Genomic DNA, 22,795 nt, shown 5'->3' on the forward strand with positions numbered 1-22,795 from the left:
TATGCCCCCCCCCACCACAAACACACACACAATAAAAATCAAAACCAAAAGTTCTCCAACATTCATAAACCTATCTGATCAACAGATGCATGGGAATTAACAGCCAATGTTGTTTATCCACCTCGCTAACAATAACACTGGAGATGACTAACCAATTCAGCAGGCTGGGGTAAATTAGAAATTGTACCTAAGGGTAAATGCATGTAATTAAATCACTTTGAGTGACTCAATTTTAATTACAGCAAAATTATAACCTAGAAGGAGAGCCACAAAATAGCTGGCAAAAAGAAAAGTAGCCCAAAGTCCATTCTTCAATTAATTAGTTTATTGGTGAGTTTTATTAAATTATCATTGACCACATATGGTTCCTTTCCAAATATCTTTATTTTCAATTAAAATCTAAGTTACATGTAAGTGTATAGAGTTTTTAAAAATCTTATTACTAAAAAGACATACATTGTCTAGAATGAAACTATTTAGGAAGTATTTTTTGTGTATGTGTTGTATATGATTTTAAGCCTTCAAAAAAAAATAGAGCCACATGTTAGCTGATGCGTGTTTGTTATAGCCAATATTTGCTTAATCAGAAACTTGGACCCATAGATTCAGGATGAAAATAAGAAATCCTCTGCTTATTGCTTATCTCCTTTCCTCTCTGTTCCTGGAATAGCTGCCCATGAGTCCAATTTAAGGAATAAGGAAGGATAATGAAGAGCCTCCTCTTAATTACACAATGAGTTCCCATTTCTTCAGGGAGTTCTTCAGTTCAGAACTGCAATTCCAAGCCGCTCTCACTGCCGGGAGTGACCCTTTTCGCTGCTGGAATTCTCACACTGAGCAACCTCCGTCCGCTGACCAAGCTTGTCCTGTCTGAGCTGGATGGCATTGTCAGTAGGGGACATCTGCTTCGAGGTGGCATCTTAAGATCACAAACTCTTGCCTGAGATCTCCCGCTCTCCTGTTGAGACTGTGGTCATTGAAGTAAGGGTCCCACAATCATGCTGGTGCATTGTCACTCTTCCAGCAGCGGGGCGGCTAGCTGCCGCGTCCCCTCATAACCCTGCTCGCATTATACCTTCACTTCTGCCCTCGCTTCCCAGAATGAATTTTATCCCCATGCTCAGAGAAAACGAGAGTCCATCTTCCAGGAAGAGAAAAGGACAAAAGACAGAACACACACTAGTTCAATCTGTTTCATTTTTGCCCTTTGAAAAATGGTGTCTTTCTTAACCCCCTCGCTCAATCGATTTTCTCTTCTACTTCTACTTCGTCTACCATTGTGCCCCTAGACAATGCCAGGAGATGGAGGACAATGCTCAGGTAATCAGACATTTCCTAAACAGAGAAACTCTCATCCCCTAGGAAAAACAGAAAGTTGGACCATCCTAATATGAACAGGGGGAAACGATTATCAAGCAGACAAACATAGAAATCTGATAACAATTTGTATCCCTTCACATACCCAAAGGAAAACCATTGCTGCAGTGTTTGAGGCAAATAGGACTGTCTCAGAGCTGATATGCTTCATTAGAAAAGGTGATTGTCGGTGCTGGAGCGATAGCACAGTGGGGAGGGCGTTTGTCTTGCACGGAGCTGACCCGGGTTCGATTCCCAGCATCCCATATGGTCCCCCAAGCATCACCAGGAGTAATTCTTGAGTGCATGAGCCAGGAGCAATCCCTGTGCATCGCTGGGTGTGACCCAAAAAGCAAAAAAAAATGGCCTTTTCTTATAGTAAGTGATAAAGTAGTTGGATAAATAAAAGAAAATAAAAGAAAAAGAAAAAAAGGAAAAGGTGATTGTCTAGAGTGGACAGTCGAGTAGAAATTTGGGGGTAGTGGAAACATTCTCTATTGCATTATTCCACACAGCAGCAACTGTTGATCCAAGTGCTGGTAGGCACTTGGAATGCCGCTAGTGCAACTGAAAGCTGGAATCCAATCAGTCAAATGGTTATGTGTAGCCAGTAGCTACTCTATCTTGCCATTCTCATGACTAGCATATTTGTAGTGAGTATTTGGCCTTGGGAAATGCAGAAGAAGAAAAATCAGTAATGCGAGCTCCAGGCACAAGAAAAATGTATCTGGACAAGATGAGTGACACTAGAAATATGAACAATATGGGTCATTCACCTGGGTGACAAGTTGAGAAGCTGGGTGAAGGCAGCCATAGTGTCCATCGGGCTGGGTCTGTTGTCTAGAATGAACTGGAAGATACACTTGTTATACAAAGGAAACTGCAGCAGTGAGTCCTACCCCAGCCAAAGATTTTCTGACTCAATGTCATATGTAGATGGTTTCCCCACAAACTCTCCACCACCCCTGGGTGTCCTGCTGAGCCCCTTAAGAGGCACATACTGAGATCATTCTTGTAGTTTGTTTTAAAACTTCAATTTTAGGCATGTTTCGTGTGTGGATTTCCTTTATGGATGCTTTCTCTTATTATTTAGAAGATGAGATTATTGTACTGCCCTCTTTTTTTTAATCTTTCCTTTATTTCACGCTTTTTACTTTTGTTTTGTTTGTGGGGGAAAACCTGGCAATGCTCAAGGGTCGTAACTCCTGACCATGCTCAGGAGTACCTGGGGGGCCATATAGGATGCCTGGGATCAAACCTGGATCAGGCGTGTAGAAGGCAAATGCTCTACCTATTCTACTTTGCTCTGGCCTCATGTTTTCCTCTTTCTTGACTAGAGGTTTCTTTGTCTATCTTCATTTTCTTCCTCTACCCTCAATGTGGGAGTTTTCCAAAACTTCCTTTTACCTAAGCATAGTCTTTCACGAAAAAGTTCTAAAAGCCATGTGTTTTGGGGGTCTTCAGAAGGCCTACCCTTACCTCTGAACACACGGCTTCTCTCAACAACTTATTTGATCTCTCAGTTTGATGGACGTAAATGTATCTCAAACTTAATATTAAATCGAGGGGCTGGAAAGATGTAGTACAGCAAACCGGGCACTTGCCTTGCACACAGCAAGCCTGGATTCGATCCCTAAAACCCCATATGGTCCCTCAAGCCCCTGAGTAGAGCCTGGACTAAGCCCTGAGCATAGCTGGGTGTACTCCAAAAAACTTAAAAAAAAAAAAACTAATAAAAATGAAAAAGTAAAATAGTTTGCCTTTGACCTCTCCTTTCTGCAGATTCTATACCTAGCAATTAGCATATTTATTTACACTATGTTGGTAGCCACAAAATCCAGAAATTATCTATTTGTCACAACCAATCCAACAGCAAGTCCCATAGCCACATCCCCCATGGTGGATTTCTACCCTCTTTTCTCCATTTACACTCAGCCTCTGTGGTCCATTTACACTCAGCTTGGATGACCACGATACAGCTTCTCTCACTTTCTCCCTCCTTATTTCCTCCCCAAACACCCAGGACTTTTCTCTCTGGCTGCCAAAATCAATCTACAAATTATAGATGGTGTCACCTCTTTCTTTTGCTTAACACATATCTATGATTCCCCATTCCTCTTAGAATAAAATTTAAACACTACACCAAGAATATGTTTTGTTATATTACCATTTCTGAGTATTTCTCCCATGTGATTATTTACTTTTTTCTTACTCATAATTCTTCAAGCATATTGATTCTTTTCACTGCTGTAACATGCCATTCTCATTTTCATTCTGAGAGGTTCTCATTAACTTTCCTAACATTGTGGTTATCTGGCTCTTCCTTTTCCCCAGAGTGTTGCAGAGAAGTTTCCTGACTGCTTTTGTTAACAGTGTTCTTACTTCTTAAGATTGAAATATATTTATACCATCTTTCTTCTCTTGTGGCTCAAGTGTGTCTGTTTGCGTGTTGTTATTGTTTGCTCTGGTAGGCCATACAAACCATGAGCGAAAGAACTGGTAGGATGCCTGGTGCACCATCAATAATTCTTGAATAGATGGGTAAATTATTAGTTTATAAAAAAGACATTATTGAAAGCTTTATTAAAATTTTTACGTAAAGGGGAGTAAAGTAAATGACAAAATGACTCATTTAAATTTCACTGAGCTTTGATCATTGTCTGGGCTAGATGCCAACTTAACTTTGTGGTAGTGTATGATAAATGAGCTAATAAATGGAATACTGTCTCCTATATCCCTGCATATAAATTCTACATTAAATTACTGTGAAGAACCATTGAGTTATTCTCAAATCTACCCTAAGTGAAAGCAGATGCCTTCCTCGGTGATTGAGATTAAATTATTCCAATTATATCAAATTGATGATAATTCTTACTAGCCCAGAGTCTTAAAGAAACATCATCATCATCATCATCATCATCATCATCATCATCATCATCATCATCATCATCATCATCATCCCGTTGATCGTCAAATTTCTCAAGCAGTCTCAGTAATGTCTCCATTCGTCCTAGCCCTGAGATTTTAGAAGCTTCTCTTTACACATCTTTTCCAATGGTGCCGCATTGGAGGCTCTTTAAGGGTCAGGGTCAGGGTCAAGGTCAGGTCAGGAAATAAAGAAACAAGAACACTGAAAATATCATAGCTCTAAAGTATTGGCATATGACTTTAGCTTGTGCTCCCTTCCTCCCTTCCTTCCTTCCTTCCCTCCTTCCTTCCTTCCTTCCTTCCTTCCTTCCTTCCTTCCTTCCTTCCTTCCTTCCTTCCTTCCTTCCTTCCCTCCCTCCCTCCCTCCCTCCCTCCTTCCTTCCTTCCTTCCTTCCTTCCTTCCTTCCTTCCTTCCTTCCTTCCTTCCTTCCTTCCTTCCTTCCTTCCTTCCTTCCCTCCTTCCCTCCTTCCTTCCTTCCTTCCTTCCTTCCTTCCTTCCTTCCTTCCTTCCTTCCTTCCTTCCTTCCTTCCTTCCTTCCTTCCTTCCTTCCTTCCTTCCTTCCTTTGCACCCAAGATCATCTGTCTCTGAATATGTACAACTTTTTAAAACTTTAGGTGGACTAGTGTTTTTGCTGGAAAACTCAAGACTTAACATATTTCATAAACTATCATTGAATAAGTGGCCTTCACAAGGACTTATCTCTAATTTTACTCTAAGCACTGTCTATAGTGCTATAGCACTGTCATCCTGTTGTTCATTGATTTACTCAAGCAGGCACCAGTAATGTCTCCATTGTGAGACTTGTTGTTACTGTTTTTGGCATATCAACTATGCCATGGGGAGCTTGCTAGGCTCTGCCGTGCGGGCGGGATACTCTCAGTAGTTTGCTGGGCTCTCTGAGAGGGACAGAGGAATCGAACCCGGGTAGGCCATGTGCAAGGCAAGCCTTACCCGCTGGGCTATTGCTCCAGTCCAATTTTACTCTAAAGAATAAATAAATGAAATAGAGCCACTTAAGAATTTCCCATTGCCCTTGATTGACAGTTAATCAACCAGATAATTTGGAAATATGTCTTGGGTTCAGTGTAGTCTTCTCATAATACATTTTTATTTGGGGAAATGCTCTAGAAGGCAGTGTGAGTGCTTAGTAATCTAAGGATGCTGTGAGTTTATTTGGTCAACTCCCATATACCGTAAAGTAGAAGACAAAATGTTCTATAAGGATGGTGAAAAATAAGGTGGCTCATATAGAAATTAAAGAAAAAGAAAAGAATTTCCTTCTAAGATGTTAGAATGTTTTTCCAGACAGACATGGTATTGGGGTTGACTTTAGATCCAGGAGAAGCATTCTCTTCTACAGGTACCCATACCCTGCCCGCAAAGAGAGGGAGGAAATAGCCATTGGATGTAGCCCTGCCCAGCTACAGGGCCTGAAAGAAATATTTTTTCACATTTTCGGAAATGAGTAAGTTCAACAGGACCTGGATGTATAGAGTCAGGATGGCTCTTCTTTCCACGCAAACATAGGAAGTTGAGAGTGTGAAGTTGTGAAGGGATCATAGTGAGCTCATTTGATATGTTGAGAGACACGAGGAGAGAGGGAGCCAGGGTGGGAAGTAACCAGGAGATCCAATTCAAGAAATGAAAATGTGAAGATGGCTGGCAGGAGTGAACTTTACCCCATACATATTATGGGGTCAAGTGGGTCTGGACATCATAGTTTTGAGGCAAGAGACATTGTATTATGAGAAGATTTAAGCCAGAATACCATAAAAGATATCATGGCAAGGTTTATGGTGGTAATTTATATAGATGAAAAGTTTCAAAGTAGCTTACGTAGTACCTGGCAAATCTTTAGATGGGCAGTGGGAAAGGATAAGGATATATGAATATTATTTAAACTACTTAGAGCTGGCTAGCTGAATGGTAGTTATGCCATTAAAAGTGTGAAAAGGTGGGCTGGACCCAGCAGCTGACCTCTACAACCCAACTGCCACGCTCCAGGCCGTTTTCCACATGCTTGGGCTGAGCCTCGCACATGGAAACCAGGTAATGTGGAACTTTATGACTTTGGACTCTGGTCGCAACAGGAACCGGAAGCAGAGATCCTCTACCCGTTTCCCCCAGTCTCAGGTGACCCAGGGATCACACCCATAAGCCAGCTCCAGCCTGCACCAGATAATCCCCTCTTTGGCCACCCTCCAAAACTCATGGCTGCTTCTCCCGGGAGGGAGCATAAAATGAGGCCCCCATAGCCATGCCACTGGACTCTGCACCAGGCTGTTTTCACTTGGGGCACCCCGGAGGGGAGCGGGTGAGAGTTCTCCCTGCCCCAAGGGACCCAGCCCTGGCAGCTGACCTCCACTACCCAAACACCGCCAGGCTCTAGGCTGCTTTCCACACGCTCAGGCCGAGCTTCACATATGAGTGAACATATTCCTGGACTGCAGAGCTGTGAAAGCGGCCACGCGACACATCATAAGATACTCCCTACCCTTTTGCCATATATGATGCAGTTCAGACAGTAGGCAACGAATCATATAGGGAAATTATATATATATATATATATGCATGTATACAAACTTTGAGAGATATATATCAAAGCTCACATCACCCAAACTTTAACAACATGTTAGTGATAGCCTATAGAATGTCTCAATGGCTCCTGTCAAAATCTTCACACTGCTTCCTATATGAAAGCATTTTTTGTAAGCATGTTCAGCAGTTCTTCATAACAGACAATACAAAATATATTCTTTCTTTTGTGTTTTGGGACAGGGCTTGGGGCTTGCTATGGAAACATCCAAAAATTGGTGGTGTGAAGGTGTAATGGTGGTGGGATGGGTGTTTAAATATTAAATGTAATAAAATATTGTGAACTAACTTATAAAATATAAAAAAAGAAACAAAAAAGGGTGAGTTGGAGAGATGGTACAGTGGGTAGGGCATTTGCCTTGCATTCAATTCATAGGGATTGTATCTTCGGCATTACATATGATCCCCCAAGCTCTCCCAGAGTGGTTCTGGAGTACAGAGCCAGGAGTAAGCCCTGAGAATCACTGGGTGTGGCCCCCAAATAAAGAGTCATATGAGTCATTTAATGGCATCAGACCACCTCTATGGAGACACTATATTATCTCTCTAGTTTAAAAATGAAACAAAAAACCTTTAAAGGAACTAAATCCAAAGTAATTGTCCTAAGAAACCATCAAGAAAACATCTAGAGATAAAGACTGCAAACTTTTTGTAAGAGGATGGAGTTAGCAACCAATTATGTATGTATAGCCAGGAGTTCAAGCTTTTAAGCAATAATGAACATTTTTGTTAAACAACTTTCATAATCTTTCTTTTACCTTACCATAAAACAAACTATCTCTATTGCCCTTTTGGGAACAATATTTAAGAGGGTTTTTTTTGAGGGAGGTCGCACCTGGCAATGCTCAGGGGTTTCTCCTGGCTCTGCACTCAGGAATTACTCCTGGTGGTGCTCGGGGGACCATATGGGATGCTGGGAATCGAACCTGGGTTGGCTGCATGAAAGGCAAATGCCCTACCCACTGTTCTATCACTCCAGCCCCAATATTTAAGAGTTTTCCCAAGTTAGACTTTCCCAGATTATAGTTCTTTGATCCCAAATAAATGTCCCTTGCATTTTTGGTTGCCTTTAAATTTTTCAGGTCACCCCTTTTAGGAATTGGACAGTATAGAAATATTGCTTTGGAAATTATCTGTTTAGAGATGAAGCGACAATTTTGAATGTGAGTCTAACATGAGGAATGGTTCATCAGAGGGGAATTCAGGAGAGATTTAAGCTGGAATTACAGCCATATGGTTATTGTGGTCTTTGTGCTTAGATGAAGTTTTGGAACTGGGTAAATTTTTCAAAAGACCAACTACAAAGAGACCAAAGAAGATGATTAAGGATGGACCACCAGGGGTTCCATAAATAATTGGATCAGAAACAAAAGTAGACAACAGATTGATAGACAAAGGAATAAAGAACAGATGAGAAATTAAAACCTGATATAGGAGGAATTTTTAAAAGAAGGAACTGCTGAAGAATGTTAAATACATACCTTCAAACTATACAGCAATTAGCAAAAATTTAAAAAAGGAATTAGGGCAACTGGATCTATCAAACTTGTAGTTACTGCTTACTTTCCAAAATGAAATAGAGAGGGACTGTGTCACCAGGGGAAAAAGTGACATTGAAGCCAGGGGGTCTAGAGTCTAGTTCCAGTCATGTGTGGTTGAGCAATTAATCATACGTGATTAGCAGTGTCTCTGAGCTTCAAACCCTACACTGTTGAGTGAGCGGTGGAAATGGTGGAGAACAAACCTGGTTCAGGGGGTTATGAGGAGATTAGCTTCAACACAATCTATAGTAAAACATGATCTGAGTTGCGTTAAATTAATTGTAACAGCGAATTGCTGATAGAGCCTCATTGGCCATGATCCCTTCCTGGTGCAGAGCTGAGAACAAGAGCAGGTGGAACAAGGATTGATCTTGAAGGTCTGGCCAGGGCCAATGGTCTAGACAGAATGGCGTCAGCCAGTGCAGAGAGCTGAGTGGCCTGAGTAATGAGCTCGTGTGTCTGGGAGGAAGGCACAGCTCGCATTGTCCAGCACGTTGTCTCCCTAATACCAAGCAAAATGCTCTACTGAGAATATACATGTAGCAAATCTTTGCCTAACAAAGACACATTGTGGAGAGATTTGACAGCGGGCATGTACACAGAGGACAAAACCAAATTATTAAGTGAAACCAAAAATTAAAGAAGAGGGGCCAGAGTGATCGTACAAGGGCTTCTCTTGTGTGCAGCCAACCTGACTTTGGTCCCCAGAACCCCATATGGTCCCCTGAGCCTGACAGGAGTGATCCCTGAGCACTGAGCCAGGAGCAACCCCTGAGAAACTCTAGGTGTGGCCCCCCAAGAAAAAGCCAAAAAAATATGCAGATAGCTACAGGTGTATGTGTCACACAGGTGTGTGTGGTGAGGACATATACAAATAAAAGTTAGTAACTGTACTGAATAATCAACATGTCAAACACAAGAATCTGACAGAGGCCAGATTGAGGGCAAAGTGGGAAAAGGAACTGCATGTCTCCTTCACTTGCATCATCTTTGCCATACTAGACGGACTTAGCAAAATAACTCCCCCACTCTGAATCCATCAAACTATAGACAACCAACTACACATCACCCAACAGGTTGATAAGAGGGCCAGAAAGAAGAGTGCCAACAACCAATGCCAAATTTGGAGAGTTAAATGGCTTTATTAGATGAGTCGTAAATAGGACAGTTCACCTAGCAAGTAGAAGGAGTAACCAGGAGGAATGCAGAACGGAAGGTTTGAAGGAGCAGAAAGAGCATGGGACTAGGTTATTAGCAAAGTAAAGGATGATTTCCAAGAAAGTCACATACCCTAAGAGGCAAACAGTGGGGTTCTAGCCAGCAGATTGTCCGACTCCTGGCCAAGGGACTGCAGAGGAAAGGGTGTAAGGATTATGCTATGCAAAGAGGCACACCCAGGCATCAACACCTCACTGGGGGCCCAGTTTAGCCTATTTTCAACAAATGGGTTGATAATAACATTTATTCCTTCTATACAATGAGCAAGATGGTGAGAAAAAACCTCGCCTGCAAGGTCTAGACTGCTCGGGCAGGGAGCTCTGGGCAGGGAAAGTGGAACCAGGAAGATGCAATGAGCAGAGAGGCCAGCGCTGTGCAGATTGAAGCACTGTCCTGTCCTCGGACAAGAGCTAAGAGTTAGGTCTTCCCTGCGCTTTCCTCTGTGGTGAGGACCGTGCTCCTCCTATTCACAAGTCTATGTCTTCACAGCCTCTGACGCCTCTAGGCTTGAGTTTCCCTCCTAGGAAATACGTCTTTTGCCAAAATGAGTGACTTGGGGGTGGCCCTATCCCTCCCCTCCAGCTGCTACTGACACGTACATCTGTTCTTTAATAAGAACAGAGAGGCACACGCATCAAGTATCACACCATTAGCTGTCACTCGGAGGAGTTCTCTGTTGTTTCCCAGGCACCAACGGTAAGAAACCAGCCGGCAGACAGTCAGCTATGTCAGTGAGAATGGTTTGAGGCTCTCTTAGATCATCCCCTGCAAACTCTGCAGGAGAGGCAGCGGATTGCTTGAGAGGAAATGAAATCCTGGGTCTGACAGGGTTCTTTCTGGAATGCTGCGACCCGCTGCCTGTTCTCCAGTCTCTTACCATCCATCTCCTCTCATCCCACCGGGATCCCTCTGCAGGTCACGGCACTTGCTCCTGCGGCCTCTGTGTTTGTGAGAAAGGCTGGTTTGGGAAGCTCTGTCAACACCCGCGCAAGTGTAACCTGACAGAGGAACAGAGCAGGAGTTTGTGTGAATCAGCCGATGGCACGCTGTGCTCGGGGAAGGGTGAGTATCGCTGTGGAGCTGGGGTAGACTGCCTGTTCCGATGCAGCTCTGTGAGCAACCTCCCGGGGAGGCGGGGGGCGGGGGGGGCGGTCCTGGCCTGTGTGTGGCTTGAAGTTTGAAAGGGATCTGGGAGAGGTGAGGCATGGAGGACTTGACACGCATTAAGTAGATGCACTGTCCTGAATTTCTGAGGAAAGATGTTGGTCACGTGAATGCACCACGTGGGGGAGGAAGACAGGTTGGAAAGTAACATATCCGGCTGAGAGATAGTCCAGTGGCCAAGGTCGTAGCCGTGTATATCACTCACACCGGTTTGATCCCTGATATCCTGTAGGCACCACTGGGGTGATTCCTGTGTGCAGAGCCAGGAGTAAGCTCTGAGCACCATTGAGAGGGCAGCCCCCAAACCAAAGAGGGCCGCACCTAGAAGAAAGGGCAAGAGGCAGGGCAGATGCCAGGCCTGTGTTGCCTCCCTCAGGACCCCAGGTACAGTGCCACATGCCCACCCAGCCAACTCTCAGACTATCAAAGGGCAAAGCCGCTGGGGGAGAGACCATGGGTGTTCCCAATACCCCCCAACACTGGGTGGTCCCTATTAAAGAAAAGACAAGAAGAAAGGGTACCAAAATGAACAGAAATGGAGGGTACAAAGGAAAAAAGGCAAAAGGACAGAGCTTTGTTGAGTTGACTCTCAGAGATCACAGCATAGCCTTGCTAACCCATGAGGACGAGCCTCTTATGGGACAAGACCGGAATTCTGATCGCTTGGAAAGAGAAGTCCAAAGAACCCAAGGGAGCGGGGTGGCGTAGGCCGGCTGTCGTGAGGGGAGGCAGCCAGAAGAAAGCAGCTGAGGAGGCAGAATCCTATACTTAATTTTAAAAGTCAGAAAAAAAAATCTGAATCTGAAATTCTGCTCTTGGTTGCCTTGGCCTAATTATCACCAATTTTCCAAGCAAACATGTGCACTCATATATATTTTTTGAAATTGTTTAAATGTGAGCTTGTCCAGTAATTACAATGTTCAGGTTGATTGGCTGGGAGCCGCCAGCCCAATCAAGCATTTAACTCAGAAACTAGTTCCAGAAGCAAAGCAAATCCCATCAAAGGCCTTCTGGCCTCTAAAGAAGCAACTGTTTTTCTGCTGAAGCTGTCAGGCAAGGCATAATAGCGCATCAAATTCCAGAAACTTCAACTCTGATGTTTCTATGTAAATTATTTTTATAATTTGAGGAGTTAGTGGGGCACTGGGTGTAGACTCTCAAGAGGTCCTGGGGTGCCACCAGTGACTCCCAGCCAGCTCCACTCGCAGTTCTCTGCAAGAGCCAGAGGATGTAGAGCCAGATGATGTAGAGGGTTAGGTGGTGAGTGATTACCCTAGTTCTCAGGGCCACCCAAGGGTGACCACATGTTAAGGAGCATGCCTTAAGCTCTGGGCTGTATTTCTGCCCCTTCTGTGTACATGCCTATTTTTTTTTCTTTTTTGATTACACCCAGCGATGCTCAGGGGTTACTCCTGGCTCTGCACTCAGGAATTACTCCTGACGGTGCTTGGGGAACAATATAAGATTGTGGGGATTGAACTCAGGTCCCCACGTGCAAGAAAAATGCCCTACCCTATCCTACAGGGCTGCTTCATCAAGCCGAAGGATAGTGACAGTCCCTGTCACTCTGGTCCTTCTGTGTACATCCTTAAAGGGACTTTGAGCCCTGTTTTAGAGTGCATGCAATGGCGTGCTGGTCATCTTAGTTGATGATTCAGAGAATAGCTGAGAAGATTCCAGAAGACCAGATGTTGTAGAGCTGCCCCTAGGAGACTAGAGGCCTGCCATTTCCCAGCTCTTTGCCTCACTAGTTCATGGCAGAACAGGACAAGTCCCATTTTACAGACAATTCTAGAAGCTGCGGTGTTTACCATCAAACACCAACCTACCTGGGGCAGGATTAGCACTTAGGTATTTCTTTCTTTGTTTGTTTTCTTTTTCGGTCACACTCAGCAATGCATAGGGGTTACTCCTGGCTTTGCACTCAGGAATTACTCCTGGTGGTGCTTGCGGGACCATATGGGATGCTGGGAATCAAACACGGGTCGGCCACAGGCAAAGCAAATGCCCTCCCTGCTGTACTATCGCTCCAGCCCCACACTTAGGTATTTCTACAGTAGCAAAGTGGGTCTCTGAAGAGTTCTGGTGAAGGGGAGATAGGATGGGAGCCCTTGGGGATAACCCCCAAAGAGAAGCTGTAGCTTCCTTGTCCTTCAGAGGCAGTGCTATGTGGGAGACGGGGCTGCTCATCAAGTCAAAGGATGTGTGACCATACACAGTGCCAAAAGCAAGGTAGAATCAAATATAGTTTGTTCTTCCAACAGATGACCCAATTCTTTTTCCAGAAATCCCATGTTTTAGTGAGATTTGCATTGACTTACTCCTAGCAGGGGGGCAGCCCGCTAATGCAATGGCCACTGTCTGGTGGCACTCAAATCCATTTCAAGCAGTTGCTTTGTGCTGTTTATTCTCCTATTAAATTCAGTCTCATCCCAAATCCTAAACATATTTTCCAAACCTTCTCTGGGAACTTTGACTCCTGGAAACACCTGCTTTCTCCCAAAGGGAGGAAAGGGAGGTTGAATGGAAGAGACACAGGGAAGAATCGGGGTGAGGGGGATACCAATTGATGGGAGCTGGAAGGGGATAGTAAGGAGATTCCCTGGAATGAGGGGGGTGAGCAGAAAGGTCATCAGATTACCCGGTAAACTGTCCTGCATTAGAAACAGGACTGAGAAACTAGAGCGATACTCCAGTAGGGAGGGTGCTCGCCTTGCACGTGGCTAACCCGAGTTCAATTTCAGGCACCCCAGAGTCCACCAGAAGTGACTCTTGACCACAGAATCAGTAATAAGCCCTGAGCACTGCCAGGTGTGGCCCCCAAACAAAAACCAAATCGAAACAGGGTTGAAAATGGATGAATTTCTTTTTCTGAGTGCGATACCAAACACAAAACCCTCCACTTTATTTCCTCTCAGTTTTTCATGACAGTGTTAGTAAGGATCTTAGCTATCCCAGAGACGCCTTGGAAGTAGGCCGGCCATTCATTCGTACCCTTGTGCTTGTTTACAGTGGTTTAGTTTAGAAAGTAGTCAGGGGCTGGAGTGAGAGCACAGTAGATAAGGCACTTGCCTTGCATGTAGCCCACTGGGTTCAATCCCCAGCACCACATATGATCCCCCTAGCCCAGCCAGGAGTGATCCCTGAGTGCACAGCCAGGAGTGAGTCCTGAGTACAGCCAGGTGTGGTCCCAAATCAAAACTATGATTAAAAAAAAATCATCCAATTGGTGGTGGTGGTGGTGGTGGTGGTGGTGGTGTGTGTGTGTGTGTGTGTGTGTGTGTGTGTGTGTGTTGACTAGGCACTGTCAAAGCAGTGGCATTTTCTGCCAGCAGATTTCCGGTGACTCCTAACCAATTGCAGTGGAAAGAGGGGAAGGAAGCCAGGCTCCCCAGGGTCAGGCACAGCTGTCCGTCAACTCTTAGGCTGGGTTTCATGCAGGAAGAGGAGTTATAAACTAAACAACTTTATTTATAAACTGTCCCAAGGGTCAAGGATAGAGCACAGAGGGTGAGGTGCTTGCCTTGCATGTGCCCAACTGGGGTTTGATCCCTGGCACTGCAGAGGGTTCAACAAGCACTGCCAGGAGTGATTCCTGAGAGCCGAAGCACTGTTCTGCTTCTGAAAAAGCAGAAAACAAAAACAAAAACAAACCCAAAAAATCCAAAAAACAATAAAATAAAACCACGTTATAAATTATTCCATTTGAAAAAGCTCACTTTTCAGCATCATAACTGTAAAAAAATGCAACTAATAACTGACTAAACATTGAGTGAAAAGAATTTCCTTACTACATAACTAGAAAATATCTCCAGTTAATACCTATGTAATTGGTTTCCTCGGAGAGGTTAAAAAAAAAATCTAGAGATCGACGAAGGGTCGAAACACCTAGTCCCAACTGTCTGATTCACTAACAGTGAGTAGAAAGACAGTTTCGGTCTTTGCTCAAAGGCATCTGAAAGTGCCTTGGGGAGCATGTTTCAGGCGCTTGTTAGGGATATCTGTGGGTATCTTCACTGTTGGCAGCAGAAGAATAGAACCCCCTTCTTTTGCTCCATTCTGGAGACATCACAGTGGACTATAGAGGAAGGAAGATAGTAGAACTCTGCTCAGTGCTAGGCACCAAGAATGGTGGGAACAAAGCAGCCAGCCCTGTCTTCAAGGAGGATATCCCGGCCAATAGCCTGCAGGAAGCACAAGAAAAGTAACTTATGAAATAGAATCCAGCTTTTCAACATGGTGTTGGGAAAGAGAAATAGGTTCTATGGTATCACACATCACTTGACTGACCTCGTGGATTTGCCAGAATCTCAGAAAAAATTATTATTGAATAATGTGTAATTTATCATATACTTTGTATATAGAAACCCCTAACCACAATCATAACAAAAAATAATTCTTTTTCTTCCTTGATTATGAGATAAATATGATGAAGGTGTCAGAGTTTACACACACACACACACACACACACACACACACAGAGTCCCTAGCTAAGGGTTTCCACCAAAACGACCTTTTGAAGGTATGTTTCTTGTGAACTGAGAAAAAAGCCATCACTTCTGGAGACGATGAAGAAATAGCATTTTATTTCTTTACAAAGTTATAGCCAAGACAATAAATCACTCCATAGAAAAATTTAAAACAAGAGACATTGTTGTGACCTTCATAACAGATGGAGGACTCTGTACAATTGTGGAACTGCCTGCTGAGATGTCGGTTGCAGCATTTTGTCAGGCTTGATGCATGTAAAAGAAGTCCAAACTTATTTGGGGGTGGGTATTTCACACGAGAGCCAAAAATATATCTTTGAATAACTAGAGAGATGAGCTTATAGTCAGATCTCCCTGAAGTTTAGCTACCTTGGCAGAGTGCATGATGGAATTCATAGGCCATTGGTTTGTTAGATCACTTGGGGAACTATCTATTTGTGTCCAAGGATACAAAAATATGCTTCTGGTGCTTGGCAACTTCAGCCTAAATCCAGGTTCTTGCTTCTAACATTCTTAAAGATGCTGTTGGGTGACAGTTGCTATAATCAAATGTCCTGAAGTGTCACCCAAAACTCTTCGGGGATGCTGAGATTATCATCTAGATAAGTCCACGTTCCTCTCATGAGCCACCCACCTTGCCCTCGCCACCACCCCACCTCTGTCCTCCATAGTACCAGGGAAGAGAAAGGTAACTGGGATGCTTCCAGTGCAGAAAGGTACGCCTCACATTTGGAAGATCTCTGACAGGTTTTCCTGCAAGAGACACCCAAATATGCAGGTAGATAGGGAAAAGAGCAGACTGAATCCGACTAAAACCCTGGGCCATTGCCTGGTCCTCTCTACTTGCATTTTCTTATCTTTGAGGGCAAAAGATACCCATGGCTTTGCCCTAAGTTCTAAAGATGCTTTGCACAGGAAAGTGTGATTAATTCCCCAGAAGTCGCTGTGAAGCACAGGAGGGAGATGAGAGCATTCTTGAGGGTCCCCGGAAAGTTAAGAGGGTTAGTGGTGGGGTGATCATTAGCTTAATACCTAGGCTCTTGCCAGGATGGACCAGCTGCTCTTTATGTCTACACGGGGTCTCCTGCTTGGGAAGGGTCTTGGCCAGTGCAGTGTCATCGTCAGTGAGAGCAGGCAGGGTTCTCTACAATACAGGTCCTTCAACAGGTCCTAATTCTCTCTGTGTGTTATTGTGACACCCTGTGAGATTCTAGGTTTCCCAAACAGTAGAAGACTGCCCTGTCTCTAAACTACCCCAAGAACTGACAGACAGGAGGGAACCATGCAGCTGGGGAAAACGCTGACCGAGGAAAAAGTTAAATTTTCATAACACATACAAAAATCAACCCCATTTTTCTTTTAAGTATTTCAGTGACTAGCAGACTTTAGGGATGGTAGAGAATTTACTTGTCAAATGTTTTATTAGAGCATACCATGTACACTTTAGCTTTGCTCAGAAGCTGTAGAAAAATACTTATCTCTAGTCTGAAGCGAAACATTTAGAAGGGAGGAGCCATCGACTCAAGTCATCCCAGGGACATTCTTTCAGAGATGGACTGTGAGATCTTTTTGAATTGTGACAATCTTTATAAAGTTATTTTCAGTGAAAAACATGAAAATCGTGGATGTGTGAAATCATTTGCTGCTGCTTTGTAGAAAAAAGTTTGCAACGTAAGGGGATGTTATTTTATAAATAAGTAACTATAGTCAAATGCCTCAAATAATTTATCTTCCCCATGCTTAAAAACAATGCATTAATTTGGGTGCCTTCTGAGGACAGTTTTTAATCAAAAGTCCATTAAATGTCTCACATTTTCTTTGGAGATATAATGCTAACCATTTGCTAAATAAATAGTTGAATGTTGAGTATTTCCATGCCTAGAAATTTAAAAATCTCTGAAGTTTGGAAGAAAATGTCTCTGAAATAATGAAATTCTGTGCTTGGTTAAGACCAGGAGGGACCCACCTTCCCTCCCAGACTCATGTAAGTAGCTCAAGACTTAGAAACTCAAGACTTAGAAACCTTAGAAACTCAAGACTTATATATATTGCCATCAGGAGTGTAAAAATCAACCTAGATATCTGGGAAACACGTTGAGACAAAATGAAACCATTCAGAAGCCAGGGACATAGTATGGTGAATAAGGTTCACGTCTCTGAAAATATCCAGGAGTGATCCCCAAGCTCAGAGACGATAGAAAGCCCTGAACAGAAGCAGGCATGGCTCCACCCAAGAAAAACATAGAGAAAAGGAAAAAAAGAAATAAGTAAGAAGTGAAGAAACAAACTGTATTTCTCAGCATATAATCAGTTTAGACTATTCCTTGCCATAGACGAGATGACAAGAGTACCTTGCAAAGACCCATAGTTTCATTTGACCATTAGATTTTTGTAGCTTAAGTACACAAACCAGTTTCCATGGTAGGAAATGCCACGGGACACTTCAAGCTTGGGACACTTTTAACTGAATCCTCTCAGAATACCCAGGCTTAGCCAACATTCCTGTCCTAAACCACTTTCATTACATAGGTGGTTGGCTCAGTTTTCAACCAAGACATTTTATGAGAACAATAAAGATTATTCCTTGTCCTGCTCTGAAAACCTTTTGCATCTCCAAAGCTGAGATGTGGGTAAACATGTTAATTATTAATTTTTCTACTTTCTATTTTCCTGCTTTCTGACCTGGATACTATGATGACCGCCTAGTGGAAGGGGATCACGTTTGGCAAGAACAGTTAAACCAAAAAAATGGAAAAAGAAGTTTTGGATGTTGAACTTTCCTTTTGATTTTAAATTTGTCTTTACTATGTTTTAGAAAAGAATTCATCATTTGAGGGATTTTTGGCATGACCCACAGATACTTAAATCAAAATAACTTTCTTTTCTTGTGGAAACCATTTATATGTTTATATATATTAATTACATAAAACTACCATGAATTATTTCATAGTAAACCAATTTTTTTTAATAAAGGGATGTGAGATGGGTGAAATAATGGAAATGCAATTGGACCTCAATTCTCATTAAAGAAAAACATTTTGAGACAATTTAGAAGTAATACATCAGGAGGGCATGAGTAACTAGATGAGCATTTTGAATACTTCGATGAACTGCTCCAGAGGCAGGTGGAAACCTACTTCAAGAAAATCATATAACAAAGATGCAAAATTTTAAGACTAACAATTTAGTATTTTGAGAAAAGATGCATCATCCTTATGTAAGAGATCTTGCTATTTGAGTCCTTTCAAAAGCAGTTACTTTTCAAGATGTGACCCAATTCAAATAATGGATTAAGGAAAAAAATCTATCTGTGAGCACCTTTTTGGAAAACCCTCTCGAAGAATCAGCCATTTGCAGCTCTCATTGACATTTGCACCAGACCAGGCCAGGGAACATTTGCTGAAGTCTAATTGCCACTGTCTGGATCCGTAATGAGGCCTTTCCTGGGTAACCTTTCTGAGTTACAGTAAGTGATGCTCCCCTCTGAGCCCGCAGCTATTCAATAAACTTTTACCTTTGGAAAAGAGGTTATTAGAAGCCTATTGTCAGCGCGTGGAGGAAATGGTATTCTGGATGGAATAGTTGGGTGTTGACAGCAAGTAATACCCTTTGTGATTTCAGGCTCCTGTCACTGTGGAAAGTGCATTTGTTCTGCTGAGGAGTGGTATGTTTCTGGAGAATTCTGCGACTGTGATGACAGAGACTGTGACCAGCACGACGGTCTTATCTGTACAGGTGTGCAGTATTGATTGATTGTTCTCTGTTCTCACCACTTACGATCCAGATGAAGGAGTCATGGCAGTATGGGGCTGGGGAGGAGAGATTCCAAATGAAACTGGGCCAGGGTTCATACAGAGGAACTAAGGAACGGTCAGTGGCTACTTGAGAAAGAGCACTGACATTAGTGCCCGATGAAGTTCAATTATATAATCATAGGGACCTTCCACAAAATAAGTACTACTTCCTCCCCTTCACAAATCTCTCACACACACAAACACACACACAGCTAATAGTATAGAGAACTTTTAATTCATTTGACAATCATTTCACTTGTATTATACTGTAGGGAGTGGATATCCTTTGAAACAAAGATAGATGATTTGTTGATTGTTTTCAGGTAACATGTATGTAAATGCCTTGGGAATATGGAAGTATGAAACAAAACTGGTTGATGTTAGTATGCTAAGTTCCTGAGTCCTAGTTGGATTTAACATGTATTTGTTTAAATATGTAACAGAGAAAGCAGTGTGTGTGTAATTGTTCTCCTTTATTTCTCGGTGAAAATAAAAGATGAGCATTTGTGTCACTGGGGTAAACATCCACTTTCTGTTCATTCTTGTTATACAAGAATTCTATCTCATGCATCTGGACAACATCACTCTAAATCAAGGAGCTTTATGATGCTTTAGTATTCACTCTTAAATCAGACTTCTTTCTACCTGGAAGTGATAAAATTACAAAATAGAAGTCCAACTGAATTGATACAGGATACTCACTGTTTGGCCAATAATACATAATTTAAATACCATAGTTTTTGCAGGATCAAATTTGTAACAGCAGCATAATAAGATGTAAGAATAAGAAAAATGAACAATATGAAAATCTGAAGAAAGGAAATGGAGTTGATTTGATGATGAAAAATATGGCTTACAATAATATATTTTAACTAGATGCATTCTGATTATGAGAATGATCTGTTATTTTCTTGCAGGGAATGGACTCTGTAGCTGTGGAAACTGTGAATGCTGGGATGGATGGACAGGAAACGCATGTGAGATCTGGCTTGGCACAGAATACCCATAACAACCACTCGAGAGAGGACTGGATCGTTATTTATCTAGTCCCTTAGAATATTAAGTGTGAAGGAAACTATGTATAATCCCCACTAGAACAGGTCAAACAGACGATTGCATATTTTTCTATTTCTGAAAGCCTGGGTGATACGTGGATACTGACTAAAGATGAGTTAAGTGGACTCCGAAGTAAACAACACCTGAAGTTCTCTTCCATAACTGGCATCGGTAGCTCTCAACAAGGGCACTGTTACCACCCAGAGAATGTCTGGTTATGTCTACAGACAACTCGATTGTCATATGGGTGGAGTGGGGGGACGTGCTGGGGCATCTAATATGGAGAAGCCAAGGATGCTACAAAACATCCCACCGTGCACTGGACAGCACCCCCATATAAAGGAATATCTGATTCCTAAGGTCAAAAGTGCCAAAATTGAGACTTGCTGACATTTGTGGTGACAAGGATGGTGCATTCCTGTGTGACAGAGACCTTATCAGAAGCTTAGGACAGTGGTCTCTTCACCTCAGTCCCTCGTAGTGGGGCAGGATCCCATATGACTCGGCATTTTCATATGGGGACAACAACAAAAACAATCACACAAGAGATTGGGTGCCAGAGGCAAGATCACCAGGTGCTTTTGAAAAATAAAGACTGGTCCATAGTAGTCGCTGAGCCACGTGCCTACTCTAATTTTAAACTCACCAAAGAAGGTTTTCTTTACATAGAGAAATCATGAAAAATGTACAATTAAGCATTATAAATAAATAGTGACATACATTACTTATACTCTGTGTCAATATATATTTGTTAACTGATTATTCCCAAATAATGATTATTATTCAGGGGTATTTATATTTTGTTAATAGATTTTTTAACAACTGGGTAGGGGCTGCATGTAACAGAAATCTGATTTTTGTTATTTAACTTATTTTATAGTAGTTTGCCTTTTAAAAAAAGACAATATTTTTTTATGAAGGGTCTGAGATGTGCACTCATTTTGTTTTCTGAAGGACACATTGCTTACGAGGCAAGCAGGGTGGTGGAAAGAACTTAAGAAAAACAAGATACAGTGTACAAATTTCAAAATTTCAGAGGACATAAACCAAAATATAAAAATGGTTTAAATAGAAATTACAAATATTCACTCATTGATAGGAATAAAATGTTTATTTTCTTAGTGGTGGCATTTTATTGTATATGAAATTCACATTGAATTATGAAAATGTACAATAATTTGGCCTTCCCTTACATATTTACAGTTAAATCTACTTATACATATTAGCTTAGGCAACCTTTAATTCTTTAGAGCTAAAAAATACCCCACTTTTTCCTAAATGTGAATTATATATTGTAAAATTCTAGAATAATATAACAAAATAATTTCCTTATCATTTAAGATGAAAATTTTTCCTTGGAAATTTTACTTTATGGTGTAAATATTCTCAAGTCATGGCTTGGACTTTATAAGCCAAATTGCCCAAAATAAGGAAAATATGCACCTGTGGAGTTACTTTAAAATTTAGTATTGAAAATTATTTAAGAGAAAATTTCACTGATGCTGATTTGGACATACTAGCCATGTTCACATACTTGAATATATTTATAAAATGTTTCCCTTTATCCTGAGATTATGAAGTGCAACCATGCTAGTTGTATCTCGATTCCTAAGTATGTCAATTGATATACAGATTTTGTAAGATGAGAGGAAATAGAAGCAGTCAATATAATCTAAATTTTATTCTTCTCTCTTTTCTAAGCACATTAATCCTCAAAATTGCCTATTGTAATAGTTCAGAGACCCCTGTGATGATTTCTAGGATGATGAACAAACATTCATGACATTATAGTAATCACCATACCAACGGCATTTTGTTTTCCTATCATTGAACTCTGCTTTGTAGAGAGGACCACCATATGTCAAATGTTTTTGGTTTGGGGGCCACATACATCTCTTGGTTTGTGTTTCATACTTTAAGGGGGAAAAGTGAACTCAATCTCAGCTCTGAGATCACAGAGAAGCAGGTGACCAGCTGGATTGGACTCCCAGATGGAAAATATTGGCCAACTGGTTAGAACTGCCTTTTCCTAAGTAATATCACAGGGCCACAAGGTGCCTTATATCTCTTCTGGTTTTCCATAACTGTTTCCCTTCTTCATTAACAACAAGGATAACAAAAGCATTGTTCTGTCTATGCTCTGTATAAGAAAAAGGTCCTCAGCATTTATGTTTTTCAAGAAAAGGAATAGATGTGGAGAGGGAATTATACTATAAAGAGCAAACTTTAGTTTGTGCAAATTTTACATTTTGCCAAATCCCTTGGCCAAACTGGAAGCACTTATTCAGCATACCTATTTTGTGTGGTTCATTGAACTACAAATCATTGAACCACACTGAATTTTAGCATGAGTTTCATGAGACCAAAACTCGAATGAAGAGTCTCCTTTTAAAAGAAATATTTCTTTTCACTCCTTTTGTATGCAAGAGTCAGTGGATTAAGAAGTGGTTTAATTTACTGGGTACTGGGTAAATCTGAAAATTAAAAACAAAAAGTTGCTTAAAGACAAATTCTACCTTTATTCTTAAATGTGTTTTTTGTACCTTGCTTTTGAAATGTTACAACAGAGAAACTTCCTCAGGAAAGGTGCAAGTGCGTTTGACACTACCCTGTTGACCTAGCCCACAGGAATTTTCCCATAAGAGTTTTTC

General features: G+C 41.9%; 1 protein-coding gene across 1 annotated transcript in view; it reads left to right on the forward strand.

The window, feature by feature from the left end:
- ITGBL1 (integrin subunit beta like 1) overlaps positions 1–22,795 on the forward strand; it is a 256,659-nt gene extending 233,864 nt beyond the window's left edge. The window contains exons 9-11 of the mRNA XM_004614046.3: positions 10,556–10,702; positions 18,916–19,029; positions 20,006–22,795. Coding sequence (XP_004614103.3) covers positions 10,556–10,702; positions 18,916–19,029; positions 20,006–20,097 — 353 coding nt within the window. The 3' untranslated portion in view covers positions 20,098–22,795. The remainder of the gene's footprint in view (positions 1–10,555; positions 10,703–18,915; positions 19,030–20,005) is intronic.

This window comes from Sorex araneus, chromosome 1, assembly GCF_027595985.1.
Source record: "Sorex araneus isolate mSorAra2 chromosome 1, mSorAra2.pri, whole genome shotgun sequence".
Taxonomy (NCBI): Eukaryota; Metazoa; Chordata; class Mammalia; order Eulipotyphla; family Soricidae; genus Sorex; species Sorex araneus.